The 25,739-nt window shown below is 35.8% G+C and overlaps 1 protein-coding gene across 3 annotated transcripts in view; it reads right to left on the reverse strand.

The window, feature by feature from the left end:
* The window catches only part of DIAPH2 (diaphanous related formin 2), a 243,393-nt gene that overhangs the window by 58,953 nt on the left and 158,701 nt on the right, over positions 1 to 25,739 (reverse strand). For all 3 annotated transcript variants that reach the window (XM_040614069.1, XM_040614068.1, XM_040614067.1), the window contains 2 exons: positions 24,433 to 24,568; positions 9,157 to 9,252 (listed from right to left, as the gene is read on the reverse strand). In XM_040614069.1, the coding sequence (XP_040470003.1) occupies positions 9,157 to 9,252; positions 24,433 to 24,568 (232 nt within the window). The remainder of the gene's footprint in view (positions 1 to 9,156; positions 9,253 to 24,432; positions 24,569 to 25,739) is intronic.

The following is a 25,739-nucleotide window of genomic DNA, read 5'->3' on the forward strand; positions in this document are numbered from 1 at the left end:
CTCTGTCCCCCAATTTTTTTTCAACTGTTTGAATGTTTCCCTACATAGCTGAGAACTACATGGTTCTATCCGGTTTGAATATTTCAGTTCTTTTCTATCCAAGTATTTCTGATATTTAATACAAACATGCATTAAAGGTAGGAATACTGCAGAGACATTTTTCTAGTTCCACTGTAATTACAATGCATCGTTGCTTGCTAAGCCCCAAGAAAACTCATATGCAAATAGAATTCCAGAATTCCTGAAAGATCAGTAAAAAAGAACACTAATTACTTAATGCTTTTTAACTTACCTTCTTGATACACACACAAGATTTTTTTTTTAACTTGTTCGGCTATAATAAAATGAAAGAAATGTCTGCTGGGTCTTTAGCAGACAGGTCACTCGGAAGCCAACACGGTTACATTGGGGCAGTGCTTCAGAGCCTCCAAAGATCCTCGCTGGGCTGAGATCAGCACCGAGATGAGCAGTGGCTTTGCCAAACCTAAAGAGCATTTAGACAACTGACTAGTACTTAGTTGGCTTCAGACTAGCTGGTTGTTCAGCCTGCTGCTGCCTGCAGTAGACTGGGCTTACGTACAGCTTGTTGCATGAAGAACAGACCCTCTACAGAGTTAAATAAAGGTCTGAGCAAGCTACAAAGTGAAAATGAATCACTGAAATTATTACAAGCTTGGGAAGAAAAAAAAAAAAAGCTGTCAGAGCAAGACTGCTCTTTCAGTACCAGTGCTAGGGTAGGCTAGCTTTGAAAGATGGCAGAGCTATGCATCTGTTTACTCATCTGTTAAATGGTAGAAAGGGGAGTAGTGCTCACTTCTGTAAAGAGCTTTCAGATTTTCAGATAAAGACAACACAAAGAATACAGAGTGATATCACCAATACCCTCTTTTAAACCCATCACTTGTTAGACTTGAGAATAAAACACAGCGGGGTGGGGTGGGAATCCATTACACTGCTATTAACAAACCTTCCCCCAGATACGTTTAAAACACTGAGAACCTACTGCAGTTGAACAATAAAAGACTGTGGTTTCAGGGCAAAAGTACATCAAATACAAATGCTACAAAAATGTATGAACAAGTTGCTGGAGAAAGCGGTTAAAAAAAAGATGCCACAGTACATTCAAGCATTCAAGTTGCCTTGACTTTTTTTTTTTTTTTTTCTTTTCTTTGAGAATCAGGGACTTAAGTTGTAAAAGGATATAAAGAAAAGTATTTAAAAAAGCAAAGTAGGTGGGTTACATTGTCAGGTCCACATATAGTGTCCTCCTCCTCCTTTCCAACAGGGACTGCTGGTCTCTACCTATCCCTCTGTCACTGGACACCCCTGGCTTAGACCCTTAGTTTCACCTGTCAGAGATTATTAAATTCAAAACATCAGTAAAAAGAGTTAAGGAAATACACAGCAACTGAGATTCTTGCTTCTCACACAAAGAAATAACTGCGTAACTACTAATATGTGTCTACTGCTAAGATGATATTAGTACTTCGTAACTAAACACTTATTTTGGGTATGCTGAACAGAGAATCTCATTTGGTCCTGACAATGCAACAAGAAAATTAGAATCTCCATGATTTGTTCTGTTACGTCATAACCTGCAGGGTGAATATTGTCTCTGCAGAAAGTAAATTAATTATTACAGTCAAGATGACAACCACTAGTAAAAAACCTGTGACAGCCTCTCTGTGCTGAGGGTAGAGGACTGTCAGTTCTACACTACGTGCCTCGAACAGGATGGAACAGAAAGCATCCCTATCTGCAAAATAACCATTTTAACCTAATGTAATTTAAATTAATCTGCTATCAAGTCATACACTGCAACAGTGACTTTCATCTCTTTCCTTTACATTCATTATGTATATATATATTAAAATACTAAAGCCAATGTGCATTACCTCAGTAAACAGTACTGTGGCCAAAAATTTTTCAAATAGAAGCATTTCACAATAATTGCATGATAACAGTGTCAGCACTGACACAGAAAATTCAAATGTCCAAATGCAAATTAAGTTAGTCTTGCATATCAGTCATTACTACTCATGTAGTTGGGAAAGGAATGCATGAATATCCTTTCTCCGTGTTTAAAAGTAGTTTCTTTAACTTCAGCTACTGCATATAGATGTGGCCAAAACTCTATGATGTATCTCTAGAAATGTAGGCCTTACCACCTAGCAAGACACATCTCATAACAACAGAACAGTTTTCAGATTCAGTGTGAATTAAAAAATAAAATAAAAAAAATAATTCAGAACTGTGGGTGACTTCCAACTCATACAAAATTCTACCATGTGAACTCGACAGCCTCCTTCAGGATTACTCTTTTTGAGGGGCTGGTTACTACGAACAATTAATTCACTAATTCACAGAAAAACTTCGTTTTAGTTCTAAAAATCTATTTCACAATGTAGAACATTCAAAAAGGCTTTAGAATTCTAAATGCTTTTAAGAGCTTCAGAAGCAACTGTGCCAGGTCAACTCTCAGAAAAAGAAACTCCATAATACACACTCTGTATGAACTCTATAGATGTTCTGGGTACCTTCAGAGGCCTAGATGAAACAGACAAAAAAACCCCAAATTTTAAAGAAAATAATATAACAGTCAGTTTCAATGTCTGAAGCAACTGGCACAGCCCTGCAACTGCCTGGCATCAGCTCAGATATGACATGATGCAATTTACAAATGTCATGAGGCTGCAGAATAATCCTCAGCACTTGCATGTCATTCTCATCATCACTGAAGGACAAAGTGTTCTTTCTTCAAAAGGAAAGAGGCACTCTGCTACGTCTTAAATAACAAAAAAATTATAACTTCATATTTGGGATCTTAGGACAATTTGATTAAGTAGCACCAGTGGTGATTTTTTAAAATGCTAAAACTTGAAAAGTGTTCTGACACTTTCAGTGTAAAATTTTATGTACCTCTTTTCCAGAAGAACTTACAGGGAATACTTTTCACACTATGCTGAAATGCATTTTGAAGCACTTCCACTAATAAAAGAAGAGGCACATAACTCTCCTTGGTCTGTGTAAGTTATTAAAGGCTTTGGATGAATGACAAACTCCGATGGCATTAGTTACAGTTATAAAGTACCATCTTTTTGAAGGACATTCTTTAGAATGTGTATATGCCATTGCCATTTCATGGCAAATTTTCATTTATTCAGGTAAGATTCTTGTCTCAGAAAAAACACCCTAAAATAAAATGGCAAGTAACAACTTAGAATTAGACAGAGCAGCAGCAATATATGGAGAGTCTGGAGTTCACAATACCATTGCTCTACATCTGTCTAGTTTACCAAATGTTCATTAAGCCCTTGACACACTCTAAGTCAACATGTGAACAATCTCATGCATACCAAGATCAGACAATCAATTTGAAAAACTAATCAACCTTCAATACTGGCTCCAAAGAAGGATAATTAACACAATAATACGGGTGAAAACAATTATTCAGACATATATACTTCTTGATTTTTTGTCTTTATGTCCTTACTGAGGTATAATCAGAGCCTCTTCATTCCCTGCACGCTGAAGAGTGCTGTCCATCTAAAAACCTGAAGAATCGAGTCTAAGCAGGCTGGAGGTTAAAAGCTGCATTAGTTCCTTTTTCCCCTCCTTGTTTCACCACTTCTCCTTCACCTTGTTCGTTAGTAGAATGCCTCTGAAATGCCAAGTAAATGCCTCTGCATACCACAGCTGTTGCTTTCATGTTAAGCCACCAGAATAATATATTATCTAATATTACTCCTTTAATTACAAAACCATAAGCTAAAATGCATACACAGTAAAAACAGATTACAACACAAATACCTGTTTTTAAATAGCTTTGGGACTGTTTATGGAGCTCTCTGGACTAAGGTAATTTGCTAAATCTTGATCTGAATGGTGCTATAAATAGATTTTTCCTTATACTACCCATACTTATATTTAGAAATAAAAGCAAACTTAAATCTCACGATAATGCCTCGATGGCAAAACCAGTAAGTGTATTATTGGTGATCCTTGTTTAGCTCTTGCTATTATAGTTGTGATAATTCTGAAGCACTTAGACCACATGTGTCTCATTAGTCCACGAGTCCTGACCGTAAGCAAAAAACCTCTATTATATAACTGAGGCGGCAAACATGCTTTTACACTCAGCTTCTCAAAGTAAAATAACCAAAAAATTAAGAGATGGTAACTGAACATAAAATAGGAATACTAGTTCTTTACCATGGGATGCTTAAAAAGATGACCAAATATGTTTAAAATACATACTCTTTTTAAAAAATTCAGACAAGCATTTTTATAGTCTATTATGGATATTTTTAACTACATAATGGATACTTAATGATAAAGACGATGACACTGTTCAACTGAAAGACAGCAAACAAGGCTATTCAAAACACCATTTTAGTGAAGCACAAATCATGATCTGTTAAAAATAAAGTTATACCGCATTTTTGGATTTTAACAATGATGAATCTTCTCCTCCATTTACAGACAGATGTAAGCATGTCAAAAATCAGTTTATTTGCTAAACTGCCACATAAAAAATGATTCATAATGCTTTCAGGCAACCAAAACCACTTTGACTCAAGATTTTTATTTGATTGTGTTTTAGGTAAATATGGATTATGCATGCAGAAACCTAACTAACTTTCAAGATTTTATTTCATATAATCAATGCAAAGGTAAACATAGAAGTCAGCCTTTAATGTTAAGCATAGCTACATCTTCAAGCCAAAGACACAAAATTCTTAAAACTTTAACATTTTTATTAGAATTCTGAGGAACTTTGATGCAAGATATTAACCTACAGTTTTTAATTAAAAAATATTTTTAATTAAAGGAAGCATCTGAATGCCATTTGAAAATTATCAAAAGTTATGAAAAAGTAGTAACATACCATTGCCTCAACTTTAGTTCTTACAGAACTTAAACAAGTGGTGGCAGCACTTCAAATGGCTTGCATAACAGATTCAAATTAGATCTTGAAACTAAACAAGGGAGGTTCATTCTTTCTTTTTCCCTCTCAAGGTGGTTTGCCAATATGGAAATAGTAATGACAGTGTAGCAACACAAGGACACAAAATTCAAAAGTTCCTATATTGTAGTTACTATGCATCCCACTTTACTGACCTGATTTTGATGCATGGATTAAAAAATAACCCAAACCACATACTAACAGAGCACCTTAAATATTTGATAAATATTTTTACGCTGAGATCTAAAGCAAAAAGAACCTGCATGTATGTTCCTTATAGCTATACCTTCCCAGTAGTGAAAAACTACAGAAATAATAGCACATACTATCACTGCAGATGCAATAGTTTGGCTGTATAGGAGAGGGCACTAGTTATTAACTTTTCTGAAAAATATAAAATTAAATTCCAAAAAATTTAGCCGCTTACAGAAAGAACCCTAACACAATAGTTAGCTCTGTGCAGAAATTTGCTTAAACTAATATTAGAGAGAAAATATTCCTGAACCAGTCTTCTTTAATAATACCATACCCCAAGGCCAGAAAAAAAGGTCAGGGATAATTGGTGCAACAGTAGTGCTGGACACACATTTTAAACTGTTAACTCTGTCATGAATGCCACCTAATACTGTTTTTCATTACACTCTCATTCCAATATTAGCAAACTTGCAAAAAGCAAGTATATTTTTGGAAGAGGAAGCAACATTTCTAAAACCTGATTTCTAATTATTATTTTATAGCCTCTATAAGCAATCTACTGAAACTACAATCTCTGTACTCAAAAATCCAGTAGCTAGAGACAACACAGACACAGGAATAACCTTAGGAGAGAGAAACCACACTGAAACTTTTTGCACATTGAAAAGTCTACATAACAAAGAATACATTAGAGTAAAATGGAATGAAAAACTAGGAGAGGAGGAAGGGAATTTTTTATTAGTAACAAAAAGATTTTTACTGAAAATATCTATAGTTACCATGCAAACCATTGAAGTGTAGCTTTTTATTTACAGGCTTAGTAAACAAACGAAGACAATGCAGTTAAACATATTTTAAATTAGTTTCTCCTGTACATCTCACCAGACTTTTTTTTGCCCAGTAGGAATACTGTGATATTGAGTAGTCCCCATGGTGTAGGGGTGCCGTTCTAGATGAACCATTCCCTTCCTATCTCCACCTCATACCCTTATTTCTCACTCAACATTTTCAAGACATGACCATACAAGCACAAACATATGCTACAAGGTACATCAGTGATGTCTGTACAAAAGGCTAACTGAGTAGGTATCTTTGGTAGACTGACACTTCTGGGGCAGTTGTAGGCCTATAGTAACTGGAGCTCTGTCATTCAAATGAAACGATCATTCCCAGGTCCAACTTGCCTAACACTAGCAGCGAACACATGCTGTTACAGAGGTTTTTATTTTGGAAGTTGTGGGTTTTTTTCCTTTTGAGCTAAACTGATCAAGAATGCTATTAGTAGTGATGGTGCAGTTTGCTCCTTTGAGTTAAATTTACTCTGTGAAACCACCGAAAGACAATATAACAAAAGCCAGTTTTTCATTGTCTACTGGTTGTAACCATTGACACAGTTGTAACCTTCCATAGTTTTCATTTTCACCCCAAGCAGATACAAAGAGAATAAGCAAGTCTGCAATAAGACAGACCTACAGCACATCCATGAAAACGTACACGTGAACTCACTGTATTGCTGAGCATTTTGGGGGGCACTTTCTTGTTTGTGTTTGTTTTTTAGTTTGTTTTTAGGCTTTCTGTAGGGGCTATCTTTTACCAAGTAATTAATAAACCCACAAAGAGTAATCAAGCATCATTTTTTCTCACTAGTTTTAAACTACCAGGCACAACTGACAGAAAAAATGAAATATGTGTCCAAACAGGCAGAAAACAACAATTTTTCTTCTCAAAACTTTTTTATTTTTTTTATTTTTTTTCTTCATTTTTCCCCTCTGTGTGTTAAGAATGCATGCTGATCACAGGACAGTGCAGCAAGCTATCAATAAAGTAAGGGGAAAATTACGCTGTGCTCCATGTATAGACAGTACTATACCATTTGCTATATGCTTGTTGAGCACGACCACATGACCCAGCAAGCCCAGAAATCCTCCAGCCTCTTCCTTCCATAGCTTTTATTTACTTTTTCTTTCTTTCACAGAACAAGAGCTGGCATGCAGTTACCTGTTTACTAAAATCTCACTGGATGAAACTCTCCAGAACACTCAAGAGCCTACTGATGGTACCATGACTAAACTGTCCCTGTCCCTTCCATTTTATAAGGGGAGATAGGGAATTTTGGAAACATGGTCCCTGCTTTTTTAATGCTATAGGTCACTGCTTACAGACGTTATAGCCATTTTTTAAAGTGTTTTCTGATTTGTATGTAGACAAATTACTGACTAGATGCCACGTGTGTTCCCAAATCACATGAGAAAAAATATGTAATGGTTTAAATCAGGCACTTAACTGTGACTAACATACATTGCTTCTAGTCTAAAGTTTTAGCTGCCCACTGAGAACTTCACATAATGGCCTTACCCACTTATGAGAAGACTTATAGTTAGTGAGAGCTTGGAAACAGATTACTTAGACCTTCTCTCACAGCAAGTTCCCCAAACTCAATCAACTCCTTAAAATTTTAATTAAATTAAGCATGAACACAATAGAATATCAACTGATACAATGAACTTTCAAACACACAGAAGTCACGGTGACTATATGAAACAGAAGAGAAATAAAAGGGATTTTTTAATTAGCTCTACCCCTATTTTTGCAGAGGAGTCCCTGGTTTTGGACCTGGGTTCGGTCATCTCATTGGCTTTCTCAGCTGCAGCAGATTTTGTGCAATCGCCTCTGGTCCCTGGGAAGCTTTTCTTTGTCACCACTGGGTGACAAATCTCTCCTCAAGCCACAACACAGAGAGACATTCTCTTACAATGATATTTCTCAAGATATGGGAAAAAACACATTTTGATCGAGGAGTTCTTTCAGTTCTGATCTGAGAGCAGAAACAAGCTCAGAATTAAGAATGATACTGGAACTGTAGCAGAATTAATTTCTTAGAATGAATTATGTAACTTGGCAGTCCTGGGTTAATAGTTGGATTTGATGATCTTAAGAATCTTTTCAACCGGAGTGAATCTATGATTCTTTTTACTTTTTCCATAAGATTAGACATATGGCAAATTAAAAATAATTATATACCATCTTTGCTAGCTAGACGAAAGAGCGTAGCAGAATTTGCCCTTAGTCTTCTGTTCCTCTAAGAAAAAAAAATCTAAAAATCAGCCAACATGAATCTAACCCTAGCTCATTGTGGATTAGGTAGATGAACATGGCTTATTTATAAAATAAGATGACACCATTTCGCCAAACTTTAGCAGAACATATCCAATATAAGCTTTTGACTTTATTCCAAATAACTATAATATTTCAACTGTAAATTTTTAAGACTGTATTTTTTACTCTAAGACGTGTTTTAAATGAAAAACTGCAAAATGCAGTATACTACCATGAACCTTCATGAAACATAAATGCAGAGTAAATGCAGTTCACAAACTGTATGCAAACAGCGTATCGTAAGCAAAGTGAGCAGACAAAACACTGCAGTCACTTAGCCTTCTCTCAAAGTTTCTCAAAACCAGCTTAGCAGGAAGCAGTAATCGTTCAGACTAAACCAAGTACACCAGGCAAAATTCAGTGCCATACTACTGTTACCCTCAAGAAAGAGAAGGTACCTTATTGTAATTTGATTTTTGTGACTACGCATGCTGTAACTTCCAACCAAACCAGAACGTATCTAAAACTAGTGCTTGAAAAAGACTATCAGCTATATGCCCAAACTTTTGTTGGTGTAAATAGCTAGTATTTTTCACAGCACCACCTAGAATAAATTAATTATAGTTTTAAAGACAAAGACAAACATACTTTGTGCAGCGATGTTTTAAATGCCACTTCAAACATAACAGGAACCCCTGTGATATCTTAGGGCACACAGTTATCTGAAGATACATTTATCAAGTTAAAAATCCTTGATCAGTAAGGGGATGCTGAGTTTTCACAGTAGCTCAATAACCAACAGAAGCTCAACGGTTTTCAGCGAAAACTGCTGGTAAATCTTGGCAGAACAACTTTTGCCCACTGAGTTTATAACTAAAAGTTTTTAGAAACCATCTTACCTTGTCCTCTTGGTGTTCGTTTCCTGCGATCTCTGAATGCTGCTCCTGACTGCAAGGCCTCCAGCAGACTATCCATCACTCCCGTCTCATCACCCTCTGAGAACAGCAGAAAAATAGGATTAATCTCATTGCAATTGAAATCAGCCTTCAGAAAGAAAAAAAAGTGTTGTCAAGTGTACATAACGCTTCCAAATAAGAGACATATACATTTTAATGTAATGGATGCTGTCAGTGCTTCAGGTATCACTGCCTAGTTTGTGTATGATGCTCTATTAAGCAAAATTGATGCCAATCCTACTGTTCTTTCAACTTAGAGATGTTATCTCGTGCATTATTGATGACATCTTCAGTATGCAGATAGACAGCTGCTGGTGAATGACTGCTGTTTCACTGTTAAATTCTTCTAAGACTTTCCTGAAGCAGAAACGGGTCATCTCTTTTTGATTTAATCAATGCACATGGAAAATCTGATGGAAGTGAATGACACAAAGTGAAATACTGTAGTACCGCAAATATTTTATACATTAGCTCCTGTCTTCATGATGCATTAAATCCTTGGAAAAAAAAAATATCTATACGACATACAAGGATACACCCCCCATATGCTACACATGTAACTGTACACCATGGATGATCTTAAGGTAAAGGCAAGGAAAGAACTGAGGGGAGAATGACACAGGGAAAGCAGGTGGCATAACAATTCTTAAAAACTGAATCCTACTTCTGCTAAATCTTTCTCTTGCTTTTTTTCATATCCAAGCTAACCTGGAGCCTTTAAATTGCTGGACTTTATGGCGCATTATGAAAATCTGCATAGAAAGATGACTGACATTACACATATTTAAGTCTTAAACTTCCTTTGCATTTCAGTCTTTTAATAACAGTTGATAGCAGCATTCAACAGTATGAGAAATAGAGGTCATAGAACTGCAGTGTTTCAAAACTACTGAATGCCTCTTTTTCTGTTCACACGTCTGTGTTATAACCCAAAACTAAAATATAGACTAGACTCAGCAGGTAGGTGGACATTTTATTCACGTCTCTCAGACTTGAAGTTAATGTAAATTTCTCCAAGACAGAGTGGGAAGATAATTACTTTATGCAAAAAGATTTACATTAGAGTAAACCACTTCTGACTCACACAAAGTGTAGGAGGTTAAATGCACATTCAAGCTCACAAATGTTCAAGTTTAAAAGCAGCTTATTAATGCAAAAGGTATTCTGCCCTGGTTCTCTATTACATTTAGATTTATTAGACTAAATCCAGACCTAATATAAGGGGATGCCAATTCTAAAACAGTACCTTGTTTTAATTTCTACATGATGATCACCAGTGTAACTACTTGATAAATGTAAATTATACATCAACATAATTTAAACCACTATGCACAATACACAACACATACATAAAGTTCTCTCCAGTGTAAGATAAAAAAGAGCAAGAGTAGCAAGCAGCAGAAGGCTCTGAAATACCAGTTTTAATTACATTCCAACTAAAACTCTTAAAAAACTAAGCTCCCACAAAATAAATAAGTAAATAAGCTTCTCTCAATTCACACTCACATATACAAGGCCAGAATCATGTCTAAAGCACACAAAATAATTACTTTTTTCGGTGCTCCTTATCCTACACATGCTTATTCATTGATTTATTGTTGGCTCTGTATTAAATTTACTGTTTAAATCAAAGGTCTGTGAATACACTTTGCCCAAACTAATACACATCAAGTTGGTCTGAAATATTTAATGGATGAAACTGTAATACATTGAATTAGTTAACATGTTAGAATATATTATGTGTAGAAAAATTACTGTATCATTCGATCTTCATTTAAAATAAAAACGAGTTGGCAGAGTTTATTCAAAGACTAAAATCCTTCAATACTTTATAAATGTTTATGTAGCCTTCCACTTCTTTTTTTGCTGAGTGTGCTACTCTACCTGCTAATTAGTGCAACTGTTAAACACCCACCCTGGTTTTGGAATATCAAAATATACAATATAAAGACACATAAATTAGGGAAGCTGTAGAACACAGTGATGAGATTTTTAACTCCTCAAATCAGAATTTATGCTAGGTCTGATCTCAGCACTGCATCTTAATTGAAGTTGTCAGGTGATTAAGCAGCAACCAGACAAAGAACTGTGTTTTTAGTTAGCTTTAATTAAAATTCATAAATAAAATGCCACAGATTTCTCAGCTTTTCCTCACAGTTCTTGCTGAGGTACTTCACATATTACTAGCTATCTCTTTGATTTGCCTTTTTTTTTTAATACTACCTACAACACCTTGTAGACAAATCAGAAACAAAGACAAAAACCATCAGAAATTTTGAAACAGAGGACCTTGTTTCCAACAGAAATTGTCAGTGGAAATGAAATATATAATCCTTACGTCTCTTTTAGATATATTCCACTGTACACAAGGATAGAGGTTTCAGCTGGAATAAGTAATATTCATCCTCATTCTTTCTTTTCCAAGTTGTTCCCAACCATTGAAGACAGACCAAATGTATGCATTCGAGCAAAAAAATCTGCAAGCTTTGATTAGGCTTAGCAAAGACCCAGAGTCACTACAGGTATTAGACAAAACTCAAAAGGCAAATAAATTCTTAATTATTAATTGATGTGTTAACTACAAGCCTGACTTGTTTTAATTTGGATTTCACACTAATAATTATTGCAGATTTGGCTTAGCACATGCAGACTGTTTTGAAAATGCGTGCATTATTAGGAGGTTACAGTAAAACTCGTCTTCTTGCAGGTCCCACAATTTAGACCAGTGATAGTCAACAGATTTTGGCCACTTTTAATTATAATAATCAAGACAAAAAATAACCCTCTTCTTCCATAGAACAATGTTATTGCTTCTTATACTGAAGAGTCCCAAGCAAGCTGAGAGGCACAGAGAAAAAAAAAAAATATAATGAACAAAGTCACACTTGAGGTGCACAGGCAATCTTAATATCAAGATACCTAAACTTTTCGTATTTTTTTACCAGTTATAGGGAATGGAACAGAAAAGGGAAAAATAAAAAGTAATTACAGTACACGATTAACATAAAAGTGTGTTTGAAAGACACTGGCATAAAATCAATCCAATTATGAATGCTGAGGAACAGTCATACCATGCATCTACAAACAAATCTGCTGTCTATAAAGGCAGTACTCTGGATTTTACACTTTCATTTTATAAATAACAACAGACTTCAGATGAACTGTTCTTAATAAGCATTTAGTATTTGTGGTCAGATTTTTAGGTTAAATGACATTCTAAACATTAGTACTCTGGACTTAGACTGCCAATTTCAAAAAAGAAGACCTTTGGTAAACTAGAAAATAAGAAATTAAATCAGAAACTGAATATTTAAAGGGTGGTAGGTGAGGGTGAAAGTATTACAAACACAACAGTGACTATTACTACAGATGTATAATAATCTCAACACAGTCAAACTGGGTGAATTCTTCACTGTTAGCACACACAAACAGTATTACCCCTTGGAACAAACAAGATAGACAAATGACCACAGGTGAATAATACCAAATCAGCTAATATAAAGTTTTCTCAGCTGATGTGGAAGCAAACAACAAATCTCTATGAAATTAACATGCCATCTGAAATAACTCAATAGCTACCATTATTATTTGAGAACCGCAAATGTAGAATTTATTAGAAAAAACAAAACATTAGCTGGGGGTAAAAAAAGTATGATAGCCATCACCTTGTAGTATGAGAGGCCTTTCCAAAACAACAAAACACAAGATTATGGGAGTGTAGTTCTGCCAAAGATATTAGATTAAATTTATGGTTTCTATTAATGCAATGTACTGCACTTCATTTGGCTAGAAAAGTTTTCTGTCTCATTTATCTGGTCTTCAACGTTTGATATAATACCTGCCTACTTCGTTAGTGGAAAGTGCAAAAGATGGTCATTATTTAAATATCTGGCTGAATAACAAAAAAAGGTTGTTTATAGACAGGCAGCTTATCACCTTATTGATTATTGTGATTTTTTATTATTATTACATATGATAAGCTTATTGAGAGCTTATCACCTTAATTTGTCTGAAAACCTAATTAGTGGATTTGCTATAACAACAGATGACATATAAATAAGAAATACTAACATATTGAAAGATAAGATCAGCATGCATAACATTTGGAATAAGAAACTAAATGAAAATAATAGAAATAGAATAAGCGTGTATAACTTAGGTGCAAGCCAGGAGCAATACAAAGAAGTGACCAAAGAAACAATGATGAATTACCAATCTGTGTTTAAAAGTCAGCATATGCTATTTCCCGGAGTAGTGGTATACAAACTTGATTATGGCATTCACAGAAGACAAATCGCAACTAGGAAAGCTTTTACAATAACCAGGGGAGTGGATTCTAATAAGAAATGCCTGAGGCAGTACAATTTCTTTAGACTACATAAAGCAGGCACTGAAAAGAGCTATGACAACCTCCTTCTGTGCTTAGAATGTGTAAAGTCCCAAGAGAGAAAACTCATCCCAACAGATAACTTCCCCGAGAGAGGGCTGTTCTGGTACAGCAGCTAACAGGAAAACATTCAGGCTGAGTCAATAGAAGTATCTTTGCAAGCAAAAATCATGTTCTAGAATGGACTTCCAAACAAGACCGTGGGAATAACAAGTCTAAAGATTTTAAGGTTGAAGCAAAAAATTCTGAAAGGGATTGTATGATATACCACAGGGAACAGCAGGTGTGTAAGTCACATGATCTTTTCAATCTGGTCTACCTAAAGCATCAATCTGCAACTCCTTATTGATGGCTTATATTTAAAAAGGGTGTGCGATAACATGGGGAACGAGTGTAAGAACCCAGTTATTGGCAGTTTGGCTGCCGCATAAATTACACTGTGAACAACAATGTCTGGCTCATTTGTAGTTGTGAACTAAGTCCTTAGTTTTGAGCAAGTTTTTTTATTTTCACATGCCTTCTAGTACAGATATGACCTTTATACTTATGAAGAAAACTGTCCTTCCAAATCAGAATTGTTTGTTTAGGATATTTATCAAGACAAAAATATATTAGAAAGTGTATGATCAGGTATGACTAGTCTGTCTTAATTTTTCTTTATATAACACACTGAATTCAAAGCTTTACAATCAATTAGCAGTTTGACTCTAATGTAAAGCACTTCCCAAAGAAATAAAGATCAGATGGAAACAAAGCATATAATATGTTTCCAGAACATTCTTTTTAAACTTGAGCTTTCCAAGGACAGATAACCTGCCTCAGATTCAAGCTGTTCGTTATATTTTATCCATCAGCAAGTGGCATGGGGAGATGGAACAACAATATTAACTTTAAAATTGTAAATATTTAGAAACAAGGCAGGAAAAGAAAAAGGTAAAAATAATCTCAGCGTGCCTCTGCATGTGCAATACTATTGCAGGAAAGACTGCAACAGTACCGCACAACCCTTAAGCCTCCCTTGAAAATATAACATCATGATTTACAAAAATAATCAATACATGAAGGACTAGAAGTTTCAGGCATGCTTTTACACAAGTCCTGTTGTCACCAAATCTCCCTTCTGCTTTGTATGTACATTTAAGTTTTTTAATTATCACCCTCCTCATATGAAATCTCTCTTTGACAAGTACTTGAGATAGGAAACGTTTTAAAATAAAAAATCAAGATGCTTTGCTGTTCTGTATGCCTTATGTTGCTTGTATCCACTCTATAAGAATTTGTGCAAAAACAGTTTAAGCAGTTAACACAGTCCAGAGATAAAGCTCATCAAGCACATCAGGTCTTTTACCCAACACAAGTAAGTATACGGAGCTGACATTTAACCCACCCCTGGAACACAGCAGAGGGATTAAAGTAACTTCATTCTTTAAAATAATTATTTGAAACAGCCTGCTTTTGCACTCTATGACTAAATCTGACACAGATGTAGAACTAAGATTCCTGAGTTCTACTGCAAGTTCACTAAGTAATTTATTTTTGCATAATCTGTACACTACTAAATTAACCATGAGGACTGTGTTATAAAGATAGAAAACAAACACTTGAGAATGATGAAGAATGTTTACTCGATCTTATTTTTCACAGAGTAAATGCAATCCTTCACCTGCTTCTGTAGCCATTTTCTCTGTTTCAACAGCATTCCTCTGAAACAGAGAAATCATTTTAACATGGAGATGAAGATAAAATATTTCCCTTTGCTACCACCTGATGAAAAACAACCCTTAGGTTAGATTTAGAGTCCTTTTTGTCGATACTACATTCTTTTATCACTTCCTGACCAACGCCATCTAAACCTCAAAAAGAGACCCCAACATCCACACCTCCTGATATCAAATGCAAAGTAACATTCTTTTCTATTTATAGCTCAGATGATTAAAATGAAAATTGACAAAAAAATATAGGGGAAAAGTATCATTCTGCTAGCCTGAGGAACAATAAAAGCTAAAGCCCAGCTAGAACAACAGGTTTTACTGTCTTGTCTTTTTCAAAAAAATAACTGCTACTAAAATTTCACATTGGAAACTGAAACGTGTTTAGTCTGTTGTAGCTTATGAGACTTTTAAAGTAATTCTTGCAATTAAAAGAGCACTGCTGAAAGATCACCCTAGAAAATGTGGTAGAAAACATAGTTCAGGGAGTAACTTGAACCACAAATGGTAAATGCACATAAAATCAGAGCTCTTTCATAGACTCTCTATAAAGATGGGATTATTTAACTACTTGGGTTGTCTCCGATTCAGTAGGCATTCTTGAACTTGCTTCTGTGGTAGTGGCTGGCTCCAACGATTTCAACTTCATGGGAGTTTTTAGCTTCGCTCCTCTAAAGAATCGTACCAAATGTCCGAAAAAACATGTCCTTAACTTCTTCAAGAAGACAAGTTACAATTCCCCTAAAGCCAAGCTCACTTCTTACGACCTACTTTCAAAAGAATTTTTTAAATATTTAACTTCCTTTTTTACTTTTTTTTTTTTTTTTTGAGTACAAGTATTGAAATATTTGAACTTTCTTTCGCCTCTCCTCATTACGGAACACAAATGATGAGTCGATTTATGCACAGTGTTAAAGTAAATTTGGAAGAGGTTTTATCTAAACATTGCTTCCAAATGTGAGCTATATTTCCATGCACAAAATAAACAGTCACATTTTTTCCCAGCTCAAAATTTTCACTACATACTAGAGAAGGGAATGAGAAACATTATTTTCTGATTTAGATTGGAACAACTAGAAACTCAGTGAGATCAATTCCAGTTACTTTTTGTGGCCTCTCTTGCCCAAAGTTTTACCTCAGCTTTTAGCATGTTATCATCTATCAAAAAGGTAGGAATAAGCATCTTCTAGCAGATTTTTTCAGGACCTTCATGATGACTGCTTTTTCAGTTTGTACTAGAAAGGATATTTTGATTAGAACATAAAAAATCCCAATAAATAGTATCGGTCTTAAATGAAACAGAAGAACTGAGGTAGCACTATTGATGGTAAAATGAAACAACGAAATAGCTTGGGCTTTTTAAGGTACTTGAATAACTTAGAATTACAGAAACTGCAAGTCACTTAAAGCCACAACAGATTTCAGCCCATGCATCCAAAACATGATCCACCTCCTTCCTACTTTGTTTCTTTGGTTCAGATGCACAGCTAAGGATCAAAGAGGCCCTGGGAACATGCTCTTCTACCTGAAGTGTTTTGCTGCCTTCCCTTTTCCTTGTCTGCTGATAACTGCAGGAATAACCAACTACTTTACTGGTGCGCTTTCATTTTCCAGTAATGGCAATACTCACATGTACGTTGCAAAACATCTTATACTCGTTAGTACAAATATACTAACTACAAAGTAATACAAGTTAATAAACAGTGTAAATATTGCACAGCCATTCGGGCAAAAATTTACAGCAACCTCCCAGGAATTTTTTCCTAAATTTGGGCCCTTACTGAAAGAGTCCAGTCAAATACCATGTTAGGTAACAAGTGCTGTCTACCTGCCTGCTTCTCCAAATGGTTTCCAAATTATACTTCTAATCACACTTTGCACTACCCTGTTGTGGACTTTTAAGTACATTCCATAAGTCTAATATGAATCCTGTATAAACTTTTGATCAATAATCACTACCGCATCTTTTAAATCATTTTTATTCATTAATATATTCACATAAAAAGGTCAGTTTTCAGTGTCTTTTGGAAAGTGTGTTTTCCTCATATATTTGCATTTTATTAATTTGCTAAATTTATTTTGTATGCATAATAAATATCTTCAGGAAGCAGTCTTCCTCAGCATTTTGCACTAGAATACAGTCTCATGACTGTTATGTACTTTTTAATTAAAGGAGAACAAGTTAGGACAGTATGACAGATAAGTGAACTTGTATCTTACGTCAGTTCACAAAACTAGACAAATCCCTGCTTGCCAATTAAGCTCATTGTTTATGATAACCTGATCTCAGGCTTACATAAAGTTTAACAGAATGAGAAAAAAACATGCTTTGTTGTACTGGCAGGTTATTGAAAACAATTTTTGAAATACACACAGTTATTCATTTTCTGAACATGTCACAGTGGTCAAGGTCTGCTTCAGCAGCAATGCATTTAATTTAAATACATCAGCATTACCCCTGGAGCCTCATTCTGAATGGACTTATGCCCCTTGCAAGGATGATTTTCACTTAACTTAAAAAAATAGGCTTTAACACAGATTTACCTAGTAACAAATGGGAAGACATTGCCTCTATGTGGGAAGGAAAAGACTGTGCAGCTCAAAAAAAAATTTTTCGAAGAAAAATGACCATATGATACCTAAATGCATCTGTAATCAAGTTCTACTACTGTTTGAAGGCTATGTTTCAGTTACAGTACTAAGTGACTTTTAATTTATGTGATTAGCAGATACATAAGGCAGCAGAGAAATCATCAATGCTTTTAAAACTCCTCCAATATTTTAGGGAAGAAACAGTCTTGGAAACTCATATTCTTGCTACCTTTTTTTTTTTTTTTTAATTAAACTATTTGTACTGGTTTTGACTGGGATAGAGTTAATTTTCTTCGTAGTAACTACCAAGGGGCTATGTTTTGAATTTGTGCTGTAAGCAGAGTCAGTAGTACAGTGATGGTAAGCAGAGTCAGTAGTACAGTGATGGTTTTGTTACTGCTGAGCAGCGCTTACACAGAGCCAAGGGCTGCTCTGCCCCTCACCCCACCCCACCAGTGAGCAGGGGGGCACAGGGAGCTGGGAGGGGACACAGCCGGGACAGCTGACCCCACCTGACCCAAGGGATGTCCCACACCATGTGACACATGCTCAGCATACAAAGCCGGGGGAAGGAGGAAAGGGGGGGCGTTCAGAGCGATGGCGTTTGTCTTCCCAAGTCACTGTTACTCGTGATGGAGCCCTGCTCTCCTGGGGATGGCTGAACTGCCTGCCCATGGGATGTGGTGAATGAATCCCTTGCTTTGCTTTGCTTGCTGTGTGGCTTTTGCTTTGCCTGTTAAACTGCCCTTGTCTCAACCCACGAGTTTTCTTACATTTACTCCTCTGATTCTTCCCCCCATCCCACCATAGGGGGAGCGAGCAAGCCGTTGTGGGGCTTAGCTGCCGGCTGGGGTAAAAGCACACCACAACTATTACTTAAATCTTGTAGTGACCTCACTCAATTGAAATTATTCCAAGTCCTAAAACAATTTAAATCAATTGTACTAATTGATGTCACAAAAAATACCAGATTTCAGTGCCAGACCCAAAAGTGGCCAATGCTGATCTTAAATTCAGTTTGGGATGACAATTACAGAGTCAAATAGTTAAAAAATAAACCTCCCTGTGACACAACAAAAATATGAATCAGGTAGTAATTGCTTTATATGAGCCTTTCTACTTTTTAGAAGAAAACTTTTGTAGCTGACTTTTTGCTATTACAGAGTTTGCAAGAAAACGTTTTGAAAATACATTTTATTTTAGAGCAAAACCAAGCGTGCGCACATGATAGAGAACCAATTAACTTTCATTAAATGGCTTAAAAAATGGTTGGCTAGCTCTTGACAGTCTTATCACTCACTGTATCTTCTCTTTCATCACCCATTTAATATTAAAAAAAAAGGGAAACAATTAGTTCAGACTAAACAGCCAAACTTCATTTCTTAGCATGATACCTACAATACATCATGTTTTGGGAAAAAACAAAATAAAATTAAAAAAAAAACAACTTTCAAAGGATCTTTATTAAGCTTCTTTTTTGTGACTAGCTTTTTCGATAGTGGCTGGAAAGACAAGCATGCTATTTCAGGACTTTTCCTACTAAGAATGTGTACATAGTAAATTGCCATGGCAAATGTAAAGCTGTAACTGTATTTTTTAATCCTTTCTACACCGATTCCAAAGTGGCCCTGCAACCTTGATACTTTTCCATGAAGATTAACTGGTTTCACATGGACTGGGCAAGTATGGAATCTGAATTTAAAACAGACATCAAAATGTAGCAGAATTAAGAATATTTAGCCCAAGATGTTTCCAACAGGAAATTTAATGTTGACCCTGATATGTCACAAGCAGGATTTACCTGGAATCTACTGACTAGCCCTACTGCAACCATGGAAACCCACACTCAAGACAATAATTATTACAGTGATTATTCTTACAAGAATACAGAAGATAGCACAAACCATATATAGTTTCAGAACTCATTTATAATCTAGAGCCCAATCCCAAATATGAATTTACTCATTAATACTTGTTTCATTCTGCTGGTACAAACCAATTATCAGTTCTTTGACTTTTCTATAGTTTCTAGTTGATAGTTTTTTCATTACTACCATATTTCACTGCCTAAAGAGACTTCTGTTTTTAGCTTTTGATGGCTCCCTGAAAATCATCTTCTATGTGGTGAAGTTGAACATTCTGTACTCTCAAGACAAATGCTACTACGTTACAGCACAAACCTTAGGGAGTATGACACTGAATGGTGCCTCTCTAGGTTTACAAATCTAAATTTTCAGACCTTCAAAGTCACACTTTTACCTTTACTACTCACCTGGCGATGTCTAAAAAGACACAGCCATAATTCTGCTTTCTGCTTTCAACAAAAATGTATATTCTGGATACAAATCCAGAAGCAGAGGCTTGGTTTCTGCTGCACATTTAAAAGATGAAATGCAGTATGTTTAGAATTTTTAAAATATTCTACCAGTGGATTGCATAACTCACCAACGACCAGTAATTTCAAGTTGAAAGTCTGATTATACAACTAACGACAAACCACTGAAATCAATGCCATAGCATTCAAGTTCATTTGATTATACCTCTGCATTGGAGAAGAAATAGGCTTTTATAATGAAAATAAATATCATTTGGCGCCTTACCTAACTTTTCCTTTGAAGTATACATTTCCTTACCATCAGCCTTTTAAATTACCTTTAAGTATAATGATTGTAATGGAGTACAAAACTGCTAATGCATGTGGAAGTGTTATAACTTTCCATTATTGAATACTTCATATAGAAAATTATTAGTAAAGATCGATTATTATACATATTGGCAAATGATCATTATTTATTGTTCTAAGTTAACTTTACGTATACTACTGTTAAACAGCTGGGGGAGGCTGTTCAACAGCAAGCATAAAGAGGCTCCTCAACATGGTATTCTTTCCCACACAGCCTGGGAAACTAGTCTTGTGAAGGCAGCATCTTAACAGTTCTATTAGAAATGAGATACTACAATCACAGGAAAACATCATCATTGCACTAAGACAGAATTTAGTCAGCAAACTTGTCCCACCATTACAGTCAAATAAACTTCCACTTCACAATAATTCTAAATGCATTTCTCCTCCTTGCTATCTGATTCCTGAACAAACCTTGTAAGAAAGAAAAAGTTATTGGATCAAATAATTTGATTATTTCAGAAATGCTTTTTAACACTGGAAGTTCTACAAAATACACAAATATAATGTTACGCAGCAATTACATTCAGATAAAGAATATGACAAGTATTTCTAAAATTAATAATACCTGATTTCTGAACTAACAATGCTTTCTCCAAGGAAAAGGAAAGCTGAATTTGCACAGCAACTACCCAAAGTTACCACTTGTTACTGCTCAGTAAATAGTCCCCAAGAAACCTACTTTTAAGAGAAAAGAATCCGACTGTTCTGCCTTTCTTCAGCTGTAATTATCCTAACCTCAGAATTCACAGAGTCTAATAATTTTTCTCCCCTGACAAATTACTTCATTAAATCAGTTTACCTGGAAGGTACCATATGCCATACTCATACTTTTTCCATTGCAAAATTTTAACAGGTTATAGTTTATGTTGTTATTTCTCTTTAGCTGCTTTTGATGCGTATTAATAAAATTTACAGTAATTTTGACACACACACATACACACCCCTCCATTAAGATGGCTTCAAACTCCTGCATAAATAGATCTTAAAAAAAAATTCTGAGCAACTCATGCATAATTGCTTTGAAGAAGAAAAAAAAAAAAATCAAACCTCATCCTGGTTCTATAGATGCTCACACTGAAGCATAATGTAATCTCCATCTAATTTTATTCTGTGAATATTGTATTTCAGGAAGAGTGCAGCGTATTCAAACAGACCATCAACATCAATATGAAAGATAATGACCTCCCAAAGGAATTGTAACTCTTGCTTCATTGGCATCCAGCACCATAAACTAATAATCTGTAGCACGTAAATAAGCCCCAAGTTTTATCACTCAGGCACCCCATTCAATCAACTAGCCAATATATAAATTCAAAGGATTAAGGCTAAGACATTTACAAAACAGTATGTATCTCATAATAAACTTAGTATGGATTTCTGTTTATGTTAAAGGACATGGAAGGAAGACGTAACAATCAGGAAAGCAGGGAATCATTAGAGAACTGTAGGAAGGGTGACCTTCCTGAATTGTATCCTGCACCAGTCAATGCAAGTATAACAGCAGTTCAAGGGAACAACAGAATTATTGCTGATCCCAGCACACACCAGTTTGAATACTACACTGGTAGAGGGGACCGTAATTAATGGGATATTTAGGTGGTTCTTACCCCACTCACAGAAGAGTGCTTGTCCATATTACAAAGGACTTATTTTATTTTGGCAGGTGACAGATATCAAGGAAAGATTAATCAAATGCTGAAAGAGTGAATTAGAAAAGTCTCATTAAAAATCTCCATGAGCTTAACTTCCCCAAATATAGGAAATGTACGTATGCATCACCTTTATTTAAATTTTGTATTTTGTTTATAATTAAACTGAAATTATTTGAAGAATCTTTATATGGCATGAAATTAAACCTCGTCATCTATACAAAGCAATGCAGCTGTTCACTAAAACCTATGCTACATTATATTCTATGCAGTGTCAATGCCACTTTGAGCAAGGCCACAAATAATAGGATTTGTAGTACCACTGCAGAAACCCTCCAAGCCAGCCCTAGGGAAGTCACTTGAAAACCAACAGAAACGAATCAAATCAACAGCAAAACTCTGAGGTTTTGTGGCAAACCTATGTACACAAACACACAAGAATTTTTAAAAGATTCTCACATAAAACATTTGCTTGCTATCATGGTATTCAAATGAAGTACAGTGCTATATTTTTTAAAGCTCAGAATACAAAGAATGAAGTATTGGGAAAAACAATTTATCACAATCTGCAAATATAATAGCAAATCTAGTGTATGATTTCTTAAAATATAATTAATAGTACATACAAAGTGATCACAGAAGAATGATCTTTCACTTGTAAAAAAAAAAATAATTGTTCTCATATTGTCCACTACTTTGTTTTTGCAATTTATATATGGATTGCTGATTTTTACCAAATGTAAAGTGTGAAATTACTGAGCAGAAAAAAAGCACAAAGTTGTGACACTTGTATACATATATCAATAAAGACAAAACAGCGCTACTTGCTGAAATCGTTGCAAATATTGATTTGCATCAGATTGATGAAGTAATGCTTAAATAGATGATATATTTTTAAGATGTATTACATTCCTTAGGGGCTGGCTGTCCACGCACAATTCACAGATTTTCACTAGCGATGAGAAATTTACCGATACACCAGAAATACTGGTGTTCTAAATATATGAGACACTAAACAGTAGTGTATTACATGACAATATTTTTGCACCACTGCATTATCAGTGATGTAAATTCTGACCAGTACCTTGTCTTTGAATGGTTCTGTGTTCATCTCCACAATCTTAAATGCTGGAGTGGGTCTGTTTGCCTGGTCTAGCATTTCTCCAGTATTTTTCACCCTTGTATAAACTAACTTTACAGATGCTGTATCTAGGCCCTTGGAAGCCAGTTTTATTTCTAAATTTATCCCCATTTGATACACCTCCAGCATATCACTATGTTAGTTTGTCATAATTATATGGTTTACTGCAGTGTCATCCTTACACAAAGTTAACACATCATCACAACCTCCATAAAGGTCATCACAATCAAGAAGGAAACAGCATTTTTCCATGAGTTTGTACCTGTTAAAACTGTTCAGTGGATAAAAAGAACAAGAGTTTTACAGCTGAGTCAGATTAGCAGTTTAACACAAATTCATAGAAACTCAACAAAAAAATGCAGCCTCAGGTAATCTCTTGCACAAATAATGTACAGTTTTACAACCTCTACTTGCCTTCTGGAGTCAAAAACCTAAAGAATAAAGCCCGTATTTAACAACCTTCCGGAAATCTGCACAGCATCAATATCAGGACCTCTTGATTCTTCCTACTTTCCTCTAAGGTGGCCTCATGCAAAACACAATATTCCCACAGCTGACAAGCTCAACATGGTGCTTTTTATCATGCTGAAATGTCACTCTACACTTAGGCTCCAAGCTCAACCACGTTTTCCACCTCCTAATAGGACAGTTCAGAGAACATCCATTATAACATAGAGCCTCCAAGCCCAAAAAGACAGACATAAACTGCCACGTTACCTTGATTATAGAGATGTTTACAGAATGAAATTAATGACAAAGCAACTAAGATACTTCTTCTTGGAAGTAAATCCATATAAAAAAATCAATTAACTGCTGCAAATGAAAACAAGCCAATAATTCACAACAAAACACCTTGAAAGAAACATGTATATTGTGGCAGGTAATGGAATAATATGATCAGGTAGGCTAAAACAAAACAGAATTTTCACTGAAAAAGTTAACCTTTTTCTTCAGCTTTCAAAACAGCAGGTGTTTTTCGTATCGATCAGGAATACCTTCAGTTTGTTACTCCTTCCTTTCCTTTTAACAAATCTGTACTAAAAATGATGCCTTACCTTTGTTCATATCAATCAACTGCTGCTTCTTCTTCTGTCGCTCCAGTTTCTCTTGTTCAGCCTTCTCTTTAGCCAATTTGGCTCTCTTCGTTTTCTCCTCCATTTCTCTTCTTTTGTTGTTTTCTTTTAACGCCTCCTGCATTAGGTAAAATGAACATGGGTGTCTATATACTGAGGAAAATTAGAAAAATAACAATAATTCTTGTTTGAACAGATATTGTATTTACATCCAATGAGCGGGGGGAAAAGACCCAGGGACTGGCACCCAGTATTTGAAACATCTTCAGGAATCTTTGAGGGAACATAACTCACCACACTGTTTGTACACATTTACATTATTATAGTGAGAAGAATGAAAACTAAAATAGCTTTGCATCTATGGTGAATGACAAAGTTCCAAATTTGTTAGCAGCAACATGTTTTTTGTTTGTTGTTTTTTTTTTTCCTGTTAGGACTGTAAGTCTAGCTTAAACTTGTAACTTGCTGTTAGGAGGGATGGATGAGTGGGGATGAAGCCAAGTTCCTGCTACAATGGAGCTCAATAACAAGTAACTGGATTCCTAAAACAAGTTACTAAAATTTAAGCTACAATTCCTTAAACAATTTTCTTGAAATAGCCAAAGCAGCCTGGATCACTTACATACACAAAACACATAAAAAAAAAAAAAAAAAAAAAAGGAAAACAGTTGGACTTATCAATTAAAACCCTAAACCGAAAGTCTGCGCGTCAACAGGTTACACAAACTACCGAACTAAAAAAACCCTATAGATGTAAGAGAACATCCCTGGATTGAAAAAAAATGAACACAACAAAAAAGCTCAACAAACAAAAAACAAACCACCCACAAAAAAAAACGACAGCAAAACAAACCCCCCTTCCACGATCTTGCTTCCGTCCCACCTAGAAGATCCCGTCCCCCTTCCAAACGGGGCCCATGGCCATGCCCTGCGGCGGGGCTGGTGCCGGCTGGCTGCCAGGCGCCCCCAGCCCCTCTCCCCCAGCCTCCTCGGCAGGACAGGACCAGGTAAGGGGTGCCAAGTGCACGGGTTGAGATGGAGACAGGGGGATCTCTCACCAATTACAGTCACAGGCAAAATACTGGGGGAAGATTGATTTTATCTCTTCCCCCCTCCCCTTTCTCCTCAGGCTCAGGTTCGCTCCTCACGCCCCCCTACTGCGGGCAGCACAGCAGGGATGGGGTGAACAGGCACTTGCAGTCAGCCTGTAACAGCTCCTCTCTGCCATTCCTTTCTCCTCACACTTCCACCTGCTCCACTGTGGATGAACCTGCCCCAGCGCGGGTCGT

Source organism: Falco naumanni, chromosome 14 (genome assembly GCF_017639655.2).
Source record: "Falco naumanni isolate bFalNau1 chromosome 14, bFalNau1.pat, whole genome shotgun sequence".
In the NCBI taxonomy this organism is placed as follows: domain Eukaryota; kingdom Metazoa; phylum Chordata; class Aves; order Falconiformes; family Falconidae; genus Falco; species Falco naumanni.